The following is a 24,553-nucleotide window of genomic DNA, read 5'->3' on the forward strand; positions in this document are numbered from 1 at the left end:
ATGACTCACAGTGAAGGCACACACCCTTCTCTACACAAATGATTCTCTATCACGCCCATATCTAATGGCACAGACTTAACACACACTCAAGAAGACACACAATTACTGAATAAAATTGGAGTGGTCAACCAATTATGCTTACCTGGTTTGGATTATAGGATTATGTGCATTGCGCAAACACACATACCCACACAAGCATATGCACAGTATTTGCATGCACTCACACACACACACACCCTTTAGGGCACCAATGTCACATGGGAGAAATACGAGGAATTGGACCTAACCCAACCGATTAGAAATACTAATGTAATAACTATTCAGTCACTTTGGAATGGGTTCGCCCTTTGGGTGGGGATATTAAAGATGTATCGCTATTCTCTGGCAACACAATACATCACAACAACACAATGCTGCAGTAACGAAGCAGGGAGGAGGAATTTTAAAAACAGTGACCAAACTTTACTTTTGACGGCATGATTGTATCAAACAAACAGAACTTCCTGTTACATTATCACCAGCAAACACACATCTAAAAACAAACCTTCATCCCTGAATAGCTGTTAACAGCTCACTAGGTACCACAACATGGGCAACATTCTGTCATACAAATAAATCGCACCGACACCTTAACAGGAACACGTAACAAATCATCTGTAACTTTAAGGTGCGTCAGCACAGTTTAGCTGCTGAATAACGTCTGTATATCTGTACGTGGTCCACTCCTTGGGGGGGGGGGGGGGGGTGGGCACACGCACACTTTGGTCTTCATGCTCCCCGTCCTCCCAACAGGCGGTGGAAGAATGAGTCCTCCCTCTGAGAGAGGGCAGCGGGGCTGTCAAACTCCACCACCTTCCCAGCATGCATCACCAGCACTCTGTCCGAGTCCATGATGGTGTTGAGCCTGTGTGAGCACGAGTGTGATGATGCGCAAGGTTAATCACACGCGGCCTGAGGCAGCACACAGACGGCATCTATATGCTAATATATTCAAATGTGTTGGCAAAGGCACCTTTCAAAGTTGAACCTACTGTTTAACAGCTGATAATGATCATCTGAAAAGTGCACATTTCTAAAGCCATCTAGGACTTGCACATGTATTCACACTCAAAATAAATATTTAAGTTTTTCAGTATGGAAGCAGACAAGTCACTGACCTGTGTGCAATAGTCAGAACAGTTTTGTCCTTAAACGTTTCTCTGATGGTCTTCTGTAAGAGCAGGTCAGTCTTCTGGTCCACACTCGCAGTGGCTTCGTCAATGCAAAGGACCTGTTGAAACAGCCATGGCATATATTACACAAATGATGCATCCATTGAGTCAATATGCCCATCTCTCATCTATCAATACCAATAACAGCACTGCTCTGTTCTCAGAAGATACTGGAAGTCACAAAGCTAGCTATAAATATATCAACAAAATCAAATATAGCATTTGCATATATACATTTTTCAACATATTTACAAATATAACACCATGAGCAAGACCTTAACCACAAACAATGATGACTCAGCTCAATGTTCCTACATGTCATGTGATGGCTATAATTCATGCACAAGAACTTTGCTTGTTAACAGACTTTGCTCTTTGCCTACCATTTAAATTATAAATTAAAACCATTCAAATTAGGGCCCATAGTGTGTTTTACAGTGAGAATAGTGTATGTCTTATTATGTGTTATTGTATGTCTTCTAGTGAGACAGTGGCATATAAACTGTGAAAAGCAGAGACAGAGATCATACGTTAGCTTCAGTCAACAGGGCTCGCGCCAGACACAACAGCTGCCTCTGGCCCACCGACAGGCACTTCCCCTTCTCCCCCACCTCCGCCTCCAGACCCCCTACGGCACAGAAAGAAACACACACACACGCACGCACACACACACACACACACACACACACGCACACACACACACGCACGCACGCACGCACGCACACACACACACACACACACACACACGCACACGCATACACACACGCACCATTGTGAGGCTTCCTCCAGGACATGGATAGTATTCACTGTAGGTAGGACCACAACTTTGCTATTTCTAAAACTTTTAAAACATTTTTTATTTGTGATCCAGTTTCTTTCAAAATGACGGATCAGAGCTTGTCCCATCTATCTGCTCCCCCTCCCGCTCCCCTCCCCTCCCCCTCCCCCTCACCCATCCTCCTGACCACCTGGTCCAGGTGGCACTGCTCCAGGGCGTCCAGAAGGCGCAGGTCGGCGTGCCGGCCACAGGGGTCCAGATTGTCCCGCACTGAGCCCGAGAACAGGAAGGGGTCCTGAGGGATGACCGCCATCTTTGACCTACACGGCAAAAACAAAAAGCACTGTGAGCACTTGGGCAAAGGATGCCAGCAGTAAGAGCCTGTAAGAGCCTTTAAGAGCCTAACTGTATATACTAGTAGGACATTTATCATGAGTGGACAAAGTTATCATGAGTGGACAAAGTCTGTCCATAGGTGTGGCTAAAATGTGTAGAACAAACAACATCAGGCTTACTTGGAGTTAAATGGTTTACAGTGGGCTCAAGTAGGTCATATTGTAAAGCGTGTGTGTGCCTAATTGTAATGAATGGCCAATGATAAGCATAACACTGTTCCAGCTAAGTGCTATCGAAGAATTAGCTAATTCAACATGCAAAAGTTAAAAGATCTGAGAAGTAAAATCTACATCCTGGCAGAACTGTATGCAGCGCATAGTCTGGGTGGGTAGTCACAGACATGTTACATTTCTCCTGCTGAGTGTTACATTTCTCCAGCCTGACGAGCCAGACCCACATTAAAATGTAGGGTCTGGGCACTCACCGTTGGCAGTGCTCAGTTCGAGGGGCGGGATAATCGGTTGTCTTTCAAATTCCCTCTGCACACAATAGGACAGCACTGACAGCGCTAGGAGTCCCATGCGTTTTCCCACCAGCGGAGCTAGTTGGCTAGTTCAAACTTTTGCCAACTTAAAAAAAAGCTTAACGTGTCATGCTGTTCGTCAACAGCAACATCCATCTTCTTTGTTTTCAAGTAGCAGGGAATTCAAGCCAAACCGTTGCAACTCTGCCATCAATCATTATGTTAAACCACGATTTGATTGGCCTGATAGAAGTTTAATTTTTTCAGCTCACAAGCCAACGGAGAGTTGCTAGACTAGCCCTGGCAGCAAATGTAATTCGCTGCTGCTAGGGTGCGTCTAGATTTCCTGGCATTTCTCCTTCTAACATTATTCCTGCTGAGTATAGAATTTCAGCGTCCCAGAGCCCCCCTCACCTGAGCTGAGAGAGCGCCACCTGGCTGATGTCCACTCCGTCCAGCCGGATGCAGCCCTGGTTCAGCTCCTGCATGCGGAAGAGCGCCAGGAAGAGGGTGGACTTCCCGGAGCCCGTGCGGCCCACGATGCCCACCCGCTCCCCGGGCAGCACCTCCACATTCACCCCGTCCAGGGCGTTGGGCAGGCCCGGCCGGTACGTCAGCACAGCGCCGGAGAACTCCACCCGACCGTGATGCGGCCATGTTGGGGGGACCTGGGGAAGGGGCCCATTCAGGGCTGTGTGTTAACTTTTTTGGTCATAGCACTGGTGCCACAGAGGCTGATATCTACATATTACTGAATGTCTTCCATAGGTACGTAGTTACAAACACCTTGTATGGCTATGTCACACTCTAGAAAAATAAATAAGGTGTCACCAGTACTAAGCTAGTAAATCATCCACAGCACACACTGATATTTTTGTAGCATGTGCCACAAATATGTAGCACTGTACAGTCCTGCAATTACTCAGGAATTTTACGAGGTTGAAAAAGAAAATAAGAGTAAAGATCAACTGAGAGAAAATAACTGCTGAAAGGTGTTGCAGAGAGTAACAAGTGCACAAGAGTTTACTCCAATCTCTGTTTTTTGACAGCTGTCTTGTTTATAACCCCTTGACTGTGCAGTTAATGTAAGACTACATACTAGTATTGTAGTAAACATCCACATCAATTTGGAACACCTATACAGGCAAATAAGGCCAGCCAGGACATATCCCCGAGTCTGCACACTAGCATTTCAGTTAATAGGAACAAGTTAAGATGATCAAATAGACAAGAGATTGAGAAATAGTTTGGGTTTTTTTGTACTGCAGGTGAAAGCAAAGCTCCTGGTCTCACCTGCTGGCTGCCCTCTTGGGGCTCCACGGGCACAGTGGTGCTGTACTCCTCCGTCCGCTCTATGCTGACCAGCTGCATCTCCGTCTGGGCGTAGGTGAAGATCAGCCCGGAGAGCAGGTTGGTGATGGAGAGGGCGTAGGACAGAGACAGACCCACCAGACCTGAGGGAGCCAGTCAAGCACAGGGACAGGGACAGGGACAGGGACAGGGACAGTCACTCACTGGGCCAGGCAGCGGGTCATGTGTGCAAGATCTCCGTGTTTAATGGAGTATACTGTGAACCTGAACCACGGCAAACAAAAATAACTCCCCACTCCCCACTTACTCATGCACCACCCAGCCAGGGTGATGATGAGAATGATCAGTACTGAGAACTGCACTGGTATCTATTCATTCATGCTTTTTTTTAACCACTTATTTAATACTTTATGTAACTATACAACTTAACTTATATTGTCTGTTTGCTGTGTTTTTATGTCGCCAGAGTGCCAAAGATGAATTTCCAGTGTATGTAAATCCAGTGGACAATTTTTATCTATCTATCTATCTATCTATCTATCTATCTATCTATCTAAGTGGGTAGACTCTGTGTTTAATGGAGTATACTGTTAAATAAGTGGGAAGACTTTGTGTTTAATGGAGTATACTGTTAAATAAGTGGGAAGACTTTGTGTTTAATGGAGTATATGGTTAAATAAGTGGGAAGACTTTGTTTAATGGAGTATACAGTTAAATAAGTGGGAAGACAAGGAAAAATGTCACCTAAAAATGCTTTCTACAGATGATGTGCGTTACAACATTAACAAACATTTCACAAAGAAATTTCTTAAAATGAATAGGAATTTAATGTGAAACTCAAAATCTTTGAGCACTCTTTAGAGGACTGCCCAGACAGTCTTGATGTATGCTGGCGACGTTGACAGATACCTGGGTCTATAGATTTGAACTGGTGCTGGACGACTGCAATGACGCTGATGCCGGTCACCACAGCGACGCCGATCATCTGGAGGCGGATGTCGAGCCACTGCATGGCGGCATTGCTGGCGAACAGACATCGCTGATTCTGCTCCAGACGATGCTCGTTCTCAGCCTCAAACCTGCACCACCACATCACGTGACCTCCACACAGTTAGGATACCAATTTGATATCTGATGACTTACTAGCTTTGCCGGAAATACAGTAGTTAGTCTCCTAAATAAGTTGCAGATGTACCAGCCATTGAGACTCTACGATCACCGCGCAGCGATGATTTTGGAACACCGAACTCAGCATAATGTGTGACTCCAAAATGTAAGGTTGTAGTTTACATACACTGAAGGTCATTCCCCTCTAGATTGTGAAAAAATCCTATGAGCCAAACATTAACCCACTATCCAACTAAATACACACAATTAATATATCTTCCCCAGCCAAGCATGTCACATCCACTGAACCACACTGGCGGCCTTTAGAGGTCAAAGGTCGTCTCACCTGGCGCCGTTCCCACTGGCCCTCACCGTGCCCAGGCCGGCGAGCGTCTCGGAGAAGTGCGAGTAGACGGGCGAGAGCGTGAGGCTGCAGAGGCGCTTGAGCTCGCGCGAGCTGTGGCGGTAGAAGCGCTGCGTGCGGTGGTAGAGCACCCCCAGTGGCAGCAGCGGGAGCAGCAGCCAGGGCAGCCCGTAGGCCATGACCACCAGCATGCCCAGCAGCCCGAACACGTTGGCCAGCAGGATGTTGAGCACGAACGGCATCGCGTCGTCCACGATGTACATGTCCGACGAGAAGCGGTTGAGCACGCGACCCAGAGGTGTGGTGTCGAAAAAGGTCACTGTGGCCTGAGGGTGTCAGGTTGGGGCACCGAAGTCAAACCGTTCAATAAACTTGGGGACTCTTTCAACACGATATTCAGTCTGTGATCCAAGATAAACTAACTAGCTAACTAACTAAGAAGGTGTAGGTACGTTAAGTATGAAGAGAAACTAACTAGCTAACTACAGTTGTGCTCATAAGTTTACATACCCTGTACACATGCTAAAGTTGACTAAAAAGAGGAATAAAAAAATCTTCTTTTGGAAATTGATCTAATGCCTTAATTTAAAATAGCCCCACATCATCACATACCCTTCACCATACCTAGAGATTGGCATGGGGTACTATCCATAAGACCATCTCTCAATGCAAATCAAACCAGCTATTAGGCTAACTGAAATAAAACCATGCCAATCTCTAGGTATGGTGAAGGGTATGTGATGATGTGGGGCTATTTTAAATCCAAAGGCCAAGGGAAATTTATCAGGATGCATAGTATCCTGGATCCATGAAATAACTGGCTTTTAAAAATAAAAACTTGCCTGTCTCTATGGGAATTTAACATAGGGATATGTATACTTATGAGCCCCTGTATTTTATGGAAGAACATTTATTTATTTACAATACATTATTCATTCACAAACAAAATTGGTGTCATTAAAGGTTGACTATTTCCTATTTGTTTTAATTAAGGCATTAGATCAATTTCCAAAAGAAGATTTTTTTATTCCTCTTTTTAGTCAACTTTAGCATGTGTATGTACAGGGTATGTAAACTTATGAGCACAACTGTAACTAAGGAGCTGTAGGTAAGTATGAAGTAGGTTGAGAATCTCAGAAGCTCTGTACTCTGCCTATACTTACTGTATATGTATATTCTCACTAATAAAAATTTTATATCAATGTAAGAAGTTGCACAGCTCATGATGAAATACATCAGTGAATTAACCAAGCAGTTGTTTAACCAAGCAGTTATTTCAAATTGGCATCTATCGGCAAACAAATAAATAAAGGTCAAATTTATTTTGGGGATCAATAAAGGGGGTCAATAAAGTATCTATCTATCTATCTATCTATCTATCAATAAAGTGATCAATAAAGGGATCAATAAAGTGATCAATAAAGGGATCAATAAAGTATCTATCTATCTATCTAAATGTTTTCCATGCTGGTGTCTCACCTTCAGGATCCTGTCTAGTAGCCTGTTGTGGATGACCGTAGCCGCACGGATGCCGCCGTAGGCGAAGAGGAAGGCCCGGACAGCGGTGAAGAGCGTGTTGGCGCCAGCCAGGGAGCCGTACACCGTCATGTAGAACTTTACATCAGAACTCATGTTGGCCAGAGAGGAAGTCTCTCTGAGTAACATGGGGGACCTGTACGCAAGGTGACGAAAATGCCAGTTGGTTATTATTACCACGTCTGTCATCCATCACAATAATGTCATGTTTTTGTCCATCACTATGCCGCATAATTGTCTGGAAAATTCTCTAATTACAAAGTTTAGAAAATATTTCCCTCCAACATGCATTTGGAAGCGTATGTCGAGAGAGTGTCTTTCGACTCAAATGGAAGATTTCAGTGTGTTCTAACACTGCTGACTACACAAAGGGTGCCGATGAAAATGTATTTATGTGCTGTGACTAACTTTGGATAAAAATGGCCGATGAATAAGTAAATGTAAAATCGAGTTGTAAAAAAACAACTGCTCTTGTGGAGGATGGCGTGCATACAGGCTAAAGATCCTCTCGGGGGGACGGGGGGGGACACAACAGATGTAGCGTAACTCACGTGAGGCCCCCGGGGGAGAAGAGGAGGAGCAGTGGGGAGGAGTGAGGAGGTGGGAGGAGGCCCGCGTCAGCTCCAACACCTGTGGAGTTGCTCTTCAGGTGGGAGATCCAGTGGGACAGCCACCACTCCGACACGTTCTTAGATGCTTTCAAGGGAGAAGACACAATATGAGGTCTAGTCAGAGACCAGAGGATCTTTGTGTATTTGTGTGCGTATGCTGTAGACCTGATTGTATGCACAATTTTCATTTGCGTGTATCACCTGATGTTCAAGTCAAAGGCAGGAGTAAACTGGATACTTCCACAGCACAGTTTTTAGTTACAATTAATTTACATCGCCATGGGAAATACACATATCATTTTGCTTGGGACACCAAAAAGTCACATGGATACCAAACACAAAGGACAGAATTCTGTTTTATTCTAAAATAACTCCCTTCCTTTTAATCCTCTCTTCTTTCCCCCTGCTCACCCAGCACTAACACAACCACATTAGACTCTGGAGAGAAAGACAGAGAGAGAGAGAGAGAGAGAGAAAGAAAGAGATGGGGAGGGAGAGAGGGAGAAAAGGAGAGAGGGACATAGATAGAGAGAGATAGAGAGAGAGAGAGAGAGATGGCCAACCTTGCATGAGGAACAGAGAGAGGAGGATGGACACAGCCAGAGCCCCACCCACAGCTCTCCAGTAGGCTCGGTACACAGACCAGGCCAGCCCGCCCACTTGCTTCTGCTCCTCCCCCGAGTCTTCAGGCCCCTCCTCCGGGAGTAGCTCATTAAATGACTCCTGCTCATTTTCCTGACCTATGTCATCTGATTGGCAGAGAGTGGTGAGAGTGTGATTAACAGTTCAGTTTGATCAGTACACAATTTAGTACAGAACGAAATTAATAAATCTGTTGGAACGTACCCTTCTCTTTTTTGTTGCTATCATTCTTTCGATCCTTTGGCTCTGCTTCCACCAAGGGAAGAACCTCATTGGGTGAGCCTTCATTAGGAAAGATTTGTATTTTAAAAAAGTACAATTGAGTGATTTCCACATTGTCTCTCTATTATCTGCCTGTACTTTATGAAGACATTTGCATCACACTATTTCCATGTAGTGTCATGTGTATAAAAAAACTTCAACACCAGAGCCATAAAGGTAGAGTTGCGACAACTCCATTGACGCTAATGTTCCATTTTTTCCCAACAATGGCAGCTAATGGAAGCCTCAAATAGTTCCCGAAAGTTAACAATAATAGCAGCAGTGCAGTTACAGCAGTATAGACTGTTTGTAGCCAACATTTCAGACTCAGATTTACATTCCTTTGCCTCATCCGAATAATAATAATAATAACAGTAATAGTAGTAAAGTGATAGTAGGCTATCAATAGCCTAATTACTATAATAAACGATTGATGTATCGACTATGGCTTTTCTGCTGCTCAGTCTTTATCAGTTCCTCATCAAATAAATTAAAAGAGGCTAAAAGCCCAATAAATGTGCCACACGTAATAGCCGAATATAAGATAACCCTTGCCTATCCCATTTCAATTAGGCAGCACTACACAAGCTGTCATTAAGTTTTTGCGTTTAGTAGGCCTACAACTTTTATGACGTGACGTTTCTTGGGCATTTAGCTTCACCATCATGTCAAGTTGTAACGTATGCGCAATGCTCATCTAGGCTATGGATTTAAGTGGCTTAAAGGCAGCAAAAGTGGGATATAGTGCAACTGCTTCCCCAAGACAATTTCTCCATAACTGTGTATTTAATCGTTTGATATGTGGATAACTTTCAGTGGACTAAACAAAAGGTAAAGATTTTGTTATCACAAGGCTAGCTGGTTCGTTATATGGCGAAGCATATAGCCAACTTTGTTTGCAGCAGTGAAGCTGAGTTTGTTAACATTGTTGGTAACTGTCAGGGAATTTAACCCCAACATATAGATACAAGAACCACAACATGTAGTATGGCTTTGCCCACAAACTCTGGTACCAAGAGGAGAGCCTGCTAATGTAAGGAAGAATTCCTCACACCATCAGTCTCTGACTCTGCAGCCCAAAAGCTGTATCTTTTATTGTACAGATGCACACAGAAAATAGGAAGCAAGACATAGCGACTTTATCTATCTATCTATCTATCTATCTATCTGTCTATCTGTCTATCTATCTGTCTATCTATCTATCTATCTAATCTCACCCACACACACACACAGACAGGGTGCAGTTCCTGTCTGTCTGGGTGCACACTTAACTTGTACTCTCTGTTCTTAGAACTCAGCACAACAACATTTAACTTGAACTTGGGCGTGGCGCCACGAGTACCGTAAAACTTAAAATAATCGCCGAGTCCCTAAGAGACGCCTGTCTCTTTTAAACGCCTGGCGTGGCTACAGGTTTGGGTTAAAGGCCGGTCTCCAGTAGAGGCCTGGTCTGTTTTTTAGTTTCGGGTTGTATTTAATCTTCTAAATATTCTTACCGTCAGATCGTCTGTTTAAAGATTCGCAATGACACGAAACTGTTACAGAAAGGAGGTTACAGTGTGAATTAGATGTTGCACGTCGTTACAAGCCGTCGCAAAGCATTCACATGTCTGGTCACAGTTGCAAGGTTTTACAATGTTGCATGAAGTTGCTGCTCATCTCGTTGCGAATCTTGGGTGTGATTTGGGCTTAAGTATGGCGCAGACTGCGCACGTTATGATTAGATGGCATTAAAAGACTGCGGTGTGGAAAAGCTAGAGTACCAAATTGTATAACTTTTTTTTCCAATATGAACTATGCCTATATGTCCGACTTCGTCATCGTTCAATTCATCCCTTGTGTTTAAAATGTGCGGATAGGCCGATGGTAAGCTTGTTTTTATGCTGGCAACAAAACCAGAACGGTTCGCGAACGTTATTCTTTATTCTAAATGCCATGCGATAAAGAAGTCAGAAAAGGAATTTAGGCCTACCTTAGACTAGGCTATATCAGAGCCCGTCTATGGACATTCTCTGGCTATATAACCTACTGAAATAGGTTAATGTTAATGATGTAGGCCAGTGTTCGAATTACGTGGGAGCCAGAGGGAGCCGAGCTCCCATAGAGTGAGGATTGGCTCCCATGAAAGCAACGAAGTCAAACATCTGAGGGGGTCTCTGATATCTGAAGGTGTCTGGCATTGTAATTTAATCATAAACAACCGCTCATTATCTATCCCTGTGCGATCTCTTACCATTACAGACGTGAAATTAAAATATAGGCTACTACGGGACGTAGACCTACCTCTTGAACGCAGCATGATGACACTTCACCACCACACCACTAGACTATATGAGCAAACCGCATACGATCGATTTGACAGCACTCGCAAGTCTGAAGAAGTTACCCTGCTTTGATGAGAATGTTTATTTACATAGGCGTTCATTGGGCTAGCCTACATGGGTTGATACGTGCGGAAAAGTCCTGTTTGATGTTGAACTTGTGCCTCTTCTATGTTGATTAACAAAGCCATAAATTATGGCCCATATGCAGCTTACTTCAATGATTATGTGAACTGATCTGTCTATCCTCTGTCATTCAGAGCTCCGGAAAGTTCCCAGATATTTTGAAACACCTGTTAGCAATCTCTGATGGCGGAATAGCCTATTCAATGGCTACCCGACAACATCTCAGTGCAAATTCCAAAATTGTTCGTCTATTTATTCCCACGGTTCAACACACGAGACGACTGAACACCCAGGTGTTGTTATGTGCACATTAGCCTATAATACTAGAACATAATTAGGCTGCAATGACTTTATTATTTTCTGCCAGTTAGTGCATTTTCCCTGTGTATTAGTTATACTACATGCATTATTGTGTTTGACACTGAGGATAGCCTATCTCAGACGGTGGTCTGGTTCAAATGAGTTAGACTACGTTGTGAAAGAATGGCACTCAGTAGCCTAAATCCTTTAGTCTATCTTTGTATTGTGAAATTGAAATTAAATATGGAATATTACAATCAATAATATGTTGAAATGAATTAAAAGGAATCAATTTCTATGAAAAATCTCTACTGTGTGCGTGTGTCTAGGCCTATCGTGCGCATATAGGCTACTGCGCAAAAGCGCCACTCGCGCCTAGGCTATTTAATTGTGTCGCCTTGTTAGGCTATGCGCGGGGTGTGCCAACTTTTTATGAGATAGAGAGACCCCTTAAAGACAAAAAGATAATTCGGGCCCTGATGTAGGCTAAAGTCAAGTGCGCTTCTATGGGACTGCTGTGTGCGCGCAGTTTTTATTGACGAGTCGGAGTGGCAAGTGCTGCGCATAGTTGCAGTGGAATGTGGCTGCCCAGGGCATTATAAAACTTCTCACTCTTAGACCTACTCATACACGGCGGTGAAATGGCGTATTTAGCTGTCTAAATTCGAATCATATGCTGGGGGAGAAATCGTCGGACATCCATGATTATTTTGTTATTTAGCACCCCTGGTCAAAAATATGTTCCTGCGAGCCTGGAAGTAGGCTATGATTTGAATGTAGACTGTTGTCAAATTTGGCAAATACAAAACGGGAGAAACAATATGGTTCATGCTCTCTCATGCTGTTTCATTCGTGCCGAAAAGGAGGGAGAATTAAACATTAAGCACGTTCCACTTTTGCATAAATAATTCCTGAACAGTTTTGGTCAGGGCTGATAATGCAACTGTGTTTGACAAAGGACCGATATATAGGCTATTTGCTAGTGACAAAATATGAGCTTTCAGTGTGATACGATCTCTTTGTAGATTACGTTTAATTAAAACGTGTTTCATCTGTTCTGGCTATCCCGCTATTTGGATCTTACTATATCTGACAATGAACAAAATCTCAACACTAAATGAATGATGATCCGTAATTGTCATCAGATAGCCATATAGGTAGACATAAGATGAAATAATTAATTCGATAATATTTTCCATCTTTGCAGAGGAAAAGTTTTGTGTAAAGGGAATTACCCTGGATCCAGCCAACCTCTCCAACTACCGCCCTATTTCTAATCTGCCATTTTTCTCTAAAACACTTGAACGCATTGTTGCCACCCAACTCCATACCCACCTCCAGTCAAACAACCTCTACGAACCCCTCCAGTCTGGTTTCCGTCCACTCCACAGCACTGAAACTGCCCTCGTCAAGGTCATCAACGACCTCCTCATCTCTGCAGATTCCGGTGCCCTCAACATCCTGCTACTACTCGACCTCAGCGCAGCCTTTGACACGGTCAACCACACCATCCTCCTGGCAAGGCTGCGCCAGCTGGGTGTTGAGGGCACCGCACTCGATTGGCTCACTTCCTACCTCACAAACAGGCAACAGTTTGTCTCCCTCTCTGGCCACTCTTCCACCCTCTCTCCTGTTACACAGGGGGTCCCCCAGGGTTCAGTCCTTAGTCCCCTGCTCTTCATCTGCTACCTTTTCCCCCTTGGTCACATCATTCGCAAACTCAACCTTGACTTCCACTGTTATGCAGACGACACCCAGATTTACATCAGCACCAAATCCACCCAAAACCCTCCCCTCTGCCACATTGAAACCTGCATCTCTACAATAAAATCATGGCTGACCCACAACTTCCTTCAACTCAACAGTGACAAAACAGAACTCCTCCTCATAGGCACCAAATCCACCCTCAATAAAACTGGTCCCATCTCACTCACCATCGGCACCTCGACCATCACCCCCTCCCCCCTGGCACGTAACCTTGGCGTCACCCTGGACCCCACCCTCTCCTTTGATCCCCATGTCAGATCCATCATCAAGACCTCATACTTCCACCTCCGCCGCATCGCCAAGATCCGACACTGCCTCTCTCCCTCTGCTGCCGAATCCCTCATCCATGCCTTCACCTCCTCACGTCTGGACTATTGCAACTCCATTCTCTCTGGCATCACTTCTCACTCCCTCCATAGACTCCAAATGGTTCAAAACTCTGCTGCTCGCCTCCTCACCCACACCCGGTCCCGTGAACACATCACTCCTGTCCTCTTCGCTCTCCACTGGCTCCCCATCAAACAACGCATCACCTTCAAAACACTCCTCCTGACTTTTAAAGCCCTCCATCACCTAGCCCCGTCCTACCTGTCCCATCTCCTCACCCCCAATCGACCCTCCCGTGCCCTTCGATCCTCCTCCACACTCACTCTGATCACCAAACCGTCAAGACTCATAACCTTCGGCGACAGAGCCTTCTCCTCAGCAGCACCCCGACTCTGGAACTCACTCCCCCAATCTGTCCGTGACTCCCCCTCACTTTCAACATTCAAATCCCGTTTAAAAACATACCTCTTCTCGCAAGCCTACGACCTCCCCCACCCACAACCATAACCTGTGCCTGTTATTGTTCATGTCTTGTCCTCGATGTCTGTATTATTATTATTCATTCCTCATTCCATTACTGCTCTTGTCGTTGATGTTTGTACCATTATGATTTGCTTTTTAATCGTTAATTCATTGCTGCTCTCGTGTGTGTGTGTGTGTGTCTGTGTGTTTCTCTGCGTGTGTGTGTGTGTGTGTGTGTGTGTGTATGTATGTTGTACTGTTGTCCTTCTCTGTTTCCCAATTCTGTAAGTGACTTTGGGTCTTTGAAAAGCGCTATACAAATAAAATGAATTATTATTATTATTATTATAATTAAAGGCCTGTCTCATGTCACGCCCCCTCCCCCCTGAGAAACAAAGTCTCACTCCTTGCAAACTTCAAAACTTGAGAGCCCTGAAGGACTATATCACGTTTTATATGTTATTATGATCACTCGCATCGCATTACCATGGGGTTACTGTGTAGGTAATGCTACGGTTAACGTAACATGCCCACCATTACACTGGAGAGATGTTAGAAAACTTTTAAACTTTTTTTTTATTCTCCCGAGACGCTAGCTACTTAAGGAAGCTAGTTCGCTCATTATCTCAGATCAGTGAAGAACTACCAGAGAAAACGTTGGGGAGAAAACTCAAACAAGTTAGACTTAGACTAGCTTCTCGTTGCAGTCTCAAAAACACTGTTTACAGCTCTTGAGTCACGTACTAGGTCATTTTTTTTATAACAATAATTTAGATAGGCCTAGGCTACACTTATGGGGTGGGTGCTATTGCGTTTTCTAATCTCCCGTCTTGGTTTTGTACAGAAATTAATATTAAGTGACACATACGTAAAAGGGAGAAAAAAAGGTCACCTTCCGATATTTAGCAGGCTACGGTCTGGAATTTAATTTAATATTGTTGTAATGGTAGGATAGCTACACAGTTTACACAATAATTACACTGTGTTATAAATATTGTATATCAATGCATTTAATGTCTGTCAATTACCCAAAATTGTGGCTCTGTCTCTCATTGAACAGTAGCTTATTTAATGCATTCTAATTAGGGGTGTGAATCTCTCATGTAAAAGACGATACGATTCGCATCTAAATACATGGGCACGATTCGATACAAGAAAAGATACATGTTTATAAAAAACGATTCAGTACGATTCGATGCGATGCGATTCGATGCAATTCGATGCAGTTCAAGAATGGAAAGCATTCTGAAAGATTTTTTATCATTTGCTCATGGCGCACATTAATTTTATATTATCAATTATCATGGTCATGGTTGTCAATTAGGCAAAAAAATGTGTGAATATGATTATCTAAACTGAGGTTTGTTTCATATACTGTATTGAAATGAAAAAAGATTAGTCTACATTTCAGTCAAACACAGCAGCCAAATACAACATAAAAATAATTTTTTATAGACTTTATAGATCTTTCACAGATTTTATAGAGTTATATCTGATTGTTTTCATGGAGCTGTAGCCTTGTTGAGGTAAGACAATACCGAAATAAAAGTGCTTAAGAAACTCTTGGCCTTTTCTCATATAGCCTAGCCTACTCTACAAGCATAAAATAGGCCTACAAATCAATGAACTCTCTGGGCTTATTTTGTTCCAACAGTAGACCTAATGCAGAAACCTATAATGCCACAAGTCTGAGTGAATATGAACAAAATCATTGGCTAATAATTTGTGCAGCAAGAGCCAAATTATTATTTAACATTAAGGAAATCCCTTCATCAAAGGTAAGGCTACTCTACAGACTATCGTTGCTGTTCAGGAATGCTATAAGTGTTTAATTTCGCGCTGGATTTCGAAAAACAAAAGCCGACCGAGTGCGAGTTGTCACATGCTTAAATTGCAGTAGATGTATGGGTAATGAGGTCATTTGACAACTTAAGGCAATGAATGTAACCAAAAACGAACTGCATTACCCACAATTCCGTACCACGTATAGTTTCAAAACCGGAAGTGGGATGAACGCGCTGCTTGGAACGTGAATGAGAGAGCAGAAAAGGTTGTTAACCGATTCATAACAAGTAAATCGATATAACGACCGGTTCATTTCAGTTTTTTTCCGATACGGGGCTTCACGTATCGATGTAGCCGTATCTTACACGTTAAAAACGGATACCGATACGTATCGGTTAATCTTTACACCCCTAATTCTAATCCATTGTTAATCACTTCCGGGAACTTTTTGAAGTTTACATGAACCACGTGACGTTAACGAATTTTGAACACCCATTGTCGCAACTCTACCTTTATATGGCTCTGTTCAACACGTACAAAACTGATTGGATGTGACTGATTAGTCTTATACCTATTTTAATGATTGTCCCATTGTCCATGAGAACCGCCACATCTGCTCTGTCCAGGAACTCTATGCGATGCGTGCAAAGGATTCTGGTCTTGGTGCTGAGAATACCCAGAATGCACTTCTCCATGAGGTGATTGGCAACATCTGTGTCCACTGCTGCCAAAGGGTCATCAAGAAGGTAGATCTCCTTGTCCTGTGTGTGAGCAGATCAGGAAAGACACAGACATGAACATAAAGTGACAGAATTTACAGAAAGGCATATTCTTTTTGCATAAACAAAATGTTGTTTTGCATAAACAAAACTTTGCCATGTATGTACATCACTATGACAGTGGATAATGGAACTGATTTCTTTTTCTGTATCCTGGGGCTGTTCATTCCAGTACATACAGTCTCCTGATCATGCACTCATATTTCTGTCACACCTACAAATATTTCAGTCTCTACCATCTCTAGTCATATATCAGGCAAGCAGATTTTCAGTCCTGCCTTATTGAACCCTATACACAACCAGTTCTCCCCATTCTTTCCAAAGGGAATCTGACCACCTACTGCTTGTTGTACAGTATAAGTGTGGAAATGACCCTCTCCTCACATGTCTCAAGTGACAGTGCAGTGACAGTGCTGGTAGTCCCATAGAGTCACCTAGAGTCCCATAGGATCCCATAGAGTCCCATAGAGTCACCTAGAGTCCCATAGGATCCCATAAAGTCCCATAGAGTCCCATAGAGTCACCTAGTCCCATAGGCTCCCATAGAGTCACCTAGTCCCATAGTCACCTAGAGTCCCATAGGCTCCGATAGACTCCCATAGAGTCACCTAGAGTCCCATAAAGGTCCCATAGGATCCCATAGAGTCACCTAGAGTCCCATAGAGTCCCATAGTCACCTAGAGTCCCATAGGCTCCCATAGAGTCCCATAGAGTCATCTAGAGTCCCATAGAGTCCCACGAGTTTGTGCTCGTCACTGCGCACCAGACTGTGATTGACAGTCAGATCTCAAACAGCCCTGCTCTGATTGGACCAGAAGAACCGGGAGCTGTGGATTTTTGCAAAAACAAATAACAGGCTCTAGGTGGAGGTAGAAGAGCGGGGTTTTTTCTAAAACTGGCTGATTTATGTTGTTCTGTCGGAGCATAGTGTCGGTTTCAGTGAATATGATCAAACAAATCTTCCCAACTGCGGCTTTAATGTCGATATTTTGTAGAGTATTATGTTGAAGTCTGATTCATTTTCATTTCAAAGTATCTGCGTTGGTTTTGAACGTTTCAACCGGAAACCCTCTAGGACCAGATTGGAAGGGTCTGACACCTATTTGTTTGATGATGGTAAACGCACACCTTTTGAGGTGCTCACGATGGTAAATAAGACTTGAATTTAGAAAAAGTGTCGTGGCACACTCAGAACTTCAATATGCAGTAATTTTATTTAACCAACGTTTCGGCTTGCACATGTGACCCTGATGAAGGCGCAAGCCGAAACGTTGGTTAAATAAAATTACTGCATATTGAAGTTCTGAGGGTCTGACACCTACCATGTAAACAGCACGGGCCAAGGCCAGACGGCTCTTCTGTCCTCCGCTTAGCGTCACTCCGTTCTCTCCTACCTCCGTCCGGTCTCCATTGGGCAACATCTGGCAACAAGAAACCAAAACTGTGTTTACAGATGTATGGTCACTTCCTACTGAGGACTGGTTGAACCTGACCTCACTTTTACAATTAAGCTTCATACAGTAGATACATATCACTTGTAGGACGCCCGCTTATTCCAAGCAAACGGCTGCTGAATGTAACACATCACATAGCCCAGTAACATAATTGACCTCTGCAGATATAGATTCCACAAGCGAGAAAAACTTAAAAAAATTAAACATTTACATACATATATATATACATATGTCTTACATTGAGATCATCACTAAGAGCACAGGCCTCAATCGCAGCCTGATAAAAAGCACTGTCAAAGTCACGGCCAAACAGGATGTTGTCCCGCACGGTGGCGTGCTGGATCCAGGGCTCCTGGGTGGCCAGGCCCAACCCTTCAGTCCGGCCAGCCACGTACACAGAGCCTCCAAGCCTGCAGGTCACACACAATGCAATGCACCGAACACAGTGAAATGCACACAATGCACCGAACACAGTGAAATGCACACAATGCACCGAACACAGTGAAATGCACACAATGCACCGAACACAGTGAAATGTACTCAATGCAATGAACAGGGTGAAATGTACTCAATGCAATGAACAGGGTGAAATGTACTCAATGCAATGAACAGGGTGAAATGTACTCAATGCACCGAACAGGGTGAAATGTACTCAATGCAATGAACAGGGTGAAATGTACTCAATGCAATGAACAGGGTGAAATGTACTCAATGCAATGAACAGGGTGAAATGTACTCAATGCAATGAACAGGGTGAAATGTACTCAATGCAATGAACAGGGTGAAATGTACTCAATGCAATGAACAGGGTGAAATGTACTCAATGCAATGAACAGGGTGAAATGTACTCAATGCAATGCCTGTTCATGTACTGAATCCCAGTAGAGGTGATTAGTTTTGCCTGAGTACTCATGACTGGTGACAATGTAGTTCTGTTAAGTTGGGTAACATAGGCCAACACTACACACAAGGACCAATTGGCTGGGGAGGAGGACCGTTTGGCTAATGTCATGGTGCAGAGTAAAACTAAGCAGAGTACTACATACTGATGTATTCTACTTATAATAGATTAGACGAGTCCACTGTTGAACGTTGTTGAATGACCATGAGGTGAAGCTCACCTCTGGAGCTCTCCACTGATGGCGGCCAGCAGAGAGCTCTTCCCACAGCCCACCTTCCCCACAACGGCCACCAACCGGCCCTGACATACAAGACAGAGCGAACGGAACAGATAGTGAGTCTTGGAAGACAAAGAAATCCAGGGTGCTCAGGAAGTTCAAAAAATGTTTGAAGGTGCTCTTTGGGGTCGGGAATACAAATAAGTGTAGATAAAGGGAAATCCAAGGCACTCTTCTTCAAAAATATTTTAAAAGCCTTTATTTTTAAATGTTCAAATATGATATAGCCAGTTAAATAAAGGTTTTTTAAATATTTTTGAAGAAGAGTGCCTTGGATTTCCCTTTTTCAGATACTGAGTCTTATTGAGGCTTATTTGTACTACTTGTTAGTCATAAATCAACTATGTTTAGTTATCCATTGAGGAGTTCCAGACCTGCTGCACACTGAGGTTGAGACGGCTGAGTAACAGGCCTCCGGTGGGAGACCCTGGTGTGTGGGTCGGCCCCTCCAGTGGGTGGCCCGTGCTCGTGCCCGTGCCGTCCGGATCTGAGGACTGCCATGAGAAGGAGGCCTGCCACAGCTCCAGTGCAGACAAGGGGTCCTCCGGAGCGTCTGCCCAGTGAGAGAGAGAAATGTGACGCATCATTAATGTAACACATCACAGTGATATAACCATACAAATATATAACATTCAGTTTCATTATCAGCCTATATTGGCCAGGTTTGCGTAAACAAACAAGGAATTTGACTCCGGTTAATCTTTGCTCTCAAAGTACAACACACACTTAACATATAAAGAATAAAAACAGAAAGGTCAGTAAGAAATATAAAAAAAATACTGTAATAAATATACAAACACTCAGTTGCAGTGACAGATTCTTCAAGTGATAATTGATTTGCAACCAAAACTGATTAGCAAGCACTACATAAAGTATACATCAGGAAACCATAAAATATAATGTTTTGTTTTATTTTACGGCTTAATTTTCAACTAACTCTGAAGCTGATGATGCATGGGGCAGCTTTTTGAGCAATGTTGCTGGACAACCACATAACCAGTTCATAACCAGTTCCATTTATTGTGATTGAATGATCATAAAGATTTGTCTACTCATGATTAATGTTCTCCAGAAAATAAATTGTTGCCCAATATCAAAGGGAACATGCTAGAACCACAATAATGAGGAACATTGGCCAACAACATTGATCAAACAGTTGCCCCATTTATCATCAGCTTAAAAGTAATGATGCAACAGCCATTAAACAGCCAGACAGAGGAGCCAACTGGAGCCAGGAGAGCAGAGTTCAGATGAGGTGATGTTTGCAGAAGTCCTCTAGCATCTCGCGTAGGACGCACCTTTGTTGTAGTAGGCACTGAGGTCCTGGTTGCGGAGCCTGAGGAAGCGCTGGATTCGGTCCAGGGAGACCTTGGCCTCCAGCGTGCCGTTGAGGACCCAGGGGAAGCTGTTGAGGGGGAGGATGAGCATCCCCACCAGGGCCAATGTGGTGAACACCTGAAGGACACACACACAGATGCAGACGCTTACAGTACTGTACCACTGGTGGACATGGGGAGCAGCAGGAATGTCACCGACTGACAGTTGGTCAGCCCGGTTCAAAACTCAAACCAGCCATTGGAAAAATCGGTGCTGCTTTGCATAAAAGTGTCTGCAAAATATCAGTGAACTTTAACTTTTAATTTTAGGTCCTAGGGCTCTTATTTTGTCATTTAAAACTTGATGGTTGGGCCTCACTTTTAAGTTGCTTTGTAAATCTACTTCCTGTGTAAAAACAGGGGAATGCTGCCTAAAGAATGCAGACTAGCAGACTGCAGCTGATGATACAAAAGATCATTTTTTAAGCAATGTTGCTGGGCACTGTTCGGTATCCAGGTGCATCCCCATTGATATGGTCATGGTCATCCAATCAGAACACATAACACCAATTATGTGGTTGCCCAGCAACATTGCTAAAGAAGTTGCCTTGTGTATCATCAGGTTAAAGGAGCTCCAGTGGAATTCTGCTAGCTTTGAGTTTTCTTGAACACAGCCACACAGCACTTTGTGCAAACCTTCTTTTTGTGACTTTTGGATACTGCAACATATAGGACAATCCCCAGCAAAGTAGAGAGTGCAGTGTTCAATATAATAAGAATATCTGGATGTTTCAAACTAAAACAACTCCACATAACACATTTAATTTAAGATGTAGTAGGGCCACTGCCACCACGTCTCCGATGCAGAGAAGCCCAGCGACAGGGCTGAAGCTGCCCTGAAGCCCCAGCCATAGGAACGGTAGGCCTCGAGATAGGTGCATCAGTTCAGTAGCAGGGCAGGGCCTTTACTGTACTGACCTTAGCTGCAGTTAGTTGGTTTCCCAGCAGCACATAGGTGACAAACGTGAGGATGGAGATGACCACTGGCAAGGCGGCCCAGGTGTACACACACACCGCATCCAGGTACTTGAGGGCCTTCAGGCGGGAGAGTTCCCGTTTGCGGCACTCGCCGATCTTCTGCGCAAAGTGCTGTTCCCAGTTGTAGAACTTGAGGACCCGGATCCCAAAGAGCACTTCTGTCATGAGCTTTAAGAGAGGAACCCAAATACACACATGAGCCAAGAGCTACAGTTCAGTCACCAAGCTGAGTTACCAAGCCGAATTGTCCTTGAAAGAACATGCCAACATTTTGGTAAATTAGCTTAGAGCACTTCTGTCATGAGCTTTAAGAGATAATATTCATAATATTCTTTGAGGGGGACATGCCCCCCCTCAATATTCAAAAATGCTCAAAATGTCCACCCCAATATCAAGACATAAATTGTTAGGCTACAGTAGTATCACTCACTGCTGTGCTAAATGGGTGAATATCTGACAGCAGAAAGGGAGTGCTGAGTCAAGATGATCTCAGTTAAGTGAAGAAACTTGATTACAGAGAATTAAAAAGCAAAGCAAGAAAAGATAAGCCTGCTTTATAAACATGCCCGTATAAAACTACTGTAACTGGACACACAATCCCCTTTCACCTTCACTCTGCTGTCCTTATGAGCCAGCATGTGCCTGTTGTTGTCCAGGATGCGCGAGGCCAGAACCTTATTGAGGGGCACCAGCAGGATGGCCACCGCCAGCCCTCCTAGGAAGGCCACCCCCACCTGCAGGTAGAGCAGGTAGAGGGCCAGGGCGAACTGGAAGGGCAGGCTCCACGCCTCGTGGAAGCTGTTGAAGAAGTTGACCAGCCGGTCCGTGTCGGTGCTCATGAAGTTGACCACTTCGCCGAGCGTGAAGCGGGCCAGAGCCGCGCCGCTCACGCGCAGCGTCTTGCCGTAGATGGCCGAGATGACGGCGGCGCGAGCCTCCAGCGACACCTTGGAGACCTGGAAGACGAAGACGTTGCGGAGCAGCGCGGAGAGCAGCGCGCTGGCGACGAGGCCGGCCGCGCACCACGCGCCCTGCCGCACGGGCGCCGACGCCGACTCCATGAAGCCCACGAGGCCGCTGAGCAGCAGGGGTCCGGCGAAGGCCAGCATGCTGGCCGCCAGCTTCAGCACGCCCAGCGAGTAGTAGCGCAGCCCGAAGGCGCGGTGCAGGACTCTCAGGAGGCTGACGTCCTCCGTGTCCTCCTCGACCTCCTCGCGCACAACGAGAGCGGCTGCGTCCTCCTGAGGTTCGGTCCAGGAGCCGTTCAGCAGGCTGCTCGCTCCGGACGGCTGCGAAGCCTCTGTGCGACGCCTGTGGCGTGTCGCCGACGCCGACCTCGCCTCCTTCTGGCAGTCCTCCCAGCAGCGGCGGAATCGGCGGTGGACGGCGGCTGTGCGCAGCCTCTGGGGCAGCTGGAACACGTCGCCGGGGCGTTCGAGCTCGCCCCGCTCGCCCTGCCGCAGCAGAGGACTCAGCCAGAGGTAGAGCAGGCGCGACAGCCAGCCGCTGCCGTCCTCAGCCACCAACTCGCCCGCGCCCATTTCCCGGGGGAGCAACGGGGACAGGTCCGAGGCGTTGATGGACAACGGGTCCCTTAGAGCTCGAATGCAGGGGACGGCAAACGCCGAGAGGTACAGGAGGAGGAACACAGCTCGAGCCACCGCCAGGGCCAGGCGCACCACCCGCCAGGCCTGTGAAAGGTCAAGGTAATCGCTGTTCTGGACATAAGCCATCAAGGTTATGACCAGATTCGGGATAAGCAGAACCACCAACACCACTAGCACTGGGGGACCTCTGGTGCATCTGTACGCAGACCTCTGCAGGACGACTACTGCTCCAAAGTGAACCAGCCAGGCAATGACAGCGCAGCCATCAGCCAAGACGTCCAAGTATACATCGGGGTCTTGTAGTAGGGCCACTGCCACCACGTCTCCGATGCAGAGAAGCCCGAGCAACAGGGCCGAGGCTGCCCTGAAGCCCCAGCCATAGGAGCGGTGGGCCTCGAGATAGGTGCATCTGGTAGAATCCAGAAGAAAATAAACTTTTAAATCACTCATACATTATGCGTGTCTGTCTAGATGTTATAAGAAGTATCTAGATGAATGCAATATGCAAGGTTTTAATTGGTCAAATGAAAGCGTCTGCCATTATCACCACTATAGGCTACTTCGTATACTAACCTTGGCGTGCTTAGATAACAAGCACTAATGACAGCCACAGCAGCGTAGGGCACAGAGCCGAAAACCAGTTGATTGAAACATGGACTGAAGGTTCCATTCCTCCACACAGGTAAAGGGTCGTGGATGTTGGTGTGACAGAGTTCCGAGATAATATCGGCGGTGCCAAGAACAACAGAGTGGCCCTCCATTGTTAAATTATCAGTGTGAACATTTAGGATTTTGTCTTCCACTGTAAACCTTTAAGACAGCAGGTGCGTTTTGCCAGATTGTCTGTAAAGATTTCGCGTCATCGGAGGAGTTTGCATGTTAGGATATGTGGGAATAGGCTATCATAGTCAGGTAGAACAATTTGTTGCAAACATATCCAGTTCTATTGCATTCAATAGTGTCGTGTCTTCTTAACTGGCAAATTAATGACAACTTTAATATACTCATTCCCAGCTGCTCATCGATGTAATAAACATTTTTGGTATCGTGACACTGCGGACATTAAACTTGACTTGATGCTTAGGCTACAGCTTACACCTGGCAGATTATTGCCTGGCTCCCTTGCTTAGCTGTCATTACTGAATCAAATTGAAGTCACGAAATAACACTATCCGTAATTTGAAAGAAGCAGAGTGTTCTTTGTGTTCCCGCTGAACATAGTGCGTGTCATTTAGTCAATTTATATGTAACTAAAGAGAATACACGATACTTATCATAGATGTTGTCACTCAACTGCAGTATGCTTTCGTTCTATGCAAACTTTGCACTGCAAAGCCGCCAGAGCTATCACATAAAGGCTCACTACTGCGACCTGCTGGTTGGGAGTGGTGTCGAGCAAAATACTCAAGGCAG

The 24,553-nt window shown here is 44.8% G+C and overlaps 1 protein-coding gene across 1 annotated transcript; it reads right to left on the reverse strand.

The window, feature by feature from the left end:
• Nucleotides 1–440: 440 nt before the first annotated feature.
• Nucleotides 441–24,447, reverse strand: abcc10 (ATP-binding cassette, sub-family C (CFTR/MRP), member 10). Its single transcript, XM_076291274.1, has 21 exons — nt 23,714–24,447; nt 22,142–23,549; nt 21,474–21,701; nt 20,478–20,634; nt 19,554–19,732; nt 19,123–19,202; nt 18,240–18,411; nt 17,870–17,968; nt 16,340–16,529; nt 8,624–8,701; nt 8,341–8,526; nt 7,718–7,862; nt 7,110–7,302; nt 5,613–5,956; nt 5,069–5,238; nt 4,142–4,302; nt 3,263–3,516; nt 2,164–2,309; nt 1,742–1,839; nt 1,158–1,270; nt 441–904 (listed from the first exon to the last, which is right to left on the reverse strand). The coding sequence occupies exons 1-21, from the start codon at nt 23,899–23,901 to the stop codon at nt 769–771; spliced, it is 4,725 nt and encodes a 1,574-aa protein (XP_076147389.1). The 5' UTR covers nt 23,902–24,447; the 3' UTR covers nt 441–768.
• Nucleotides 24,448–24,553: the final 106 nt, after the last annotated feature.

This window comes from Alosa pseudoharengus, unplaced genomic scaffold (assembly GCF_046254945.1).
Source record: "Alosa pseudoharengus isolate Yale_2024_CS ecotype anadromous, Long Island Sound unplaced genomic scaffold, YU_APseudo_1.1 YU_APseudo_1.1_scf_1, whole genome shotgun sequence".
NCBI classification, from domain to species: domain Eukaryota; kingdom Metazoa; phylum Chordata; class Actinopteri; order Clupeiformes; family Clupeidae; genus Alosa; species Alosa pseudoharengus.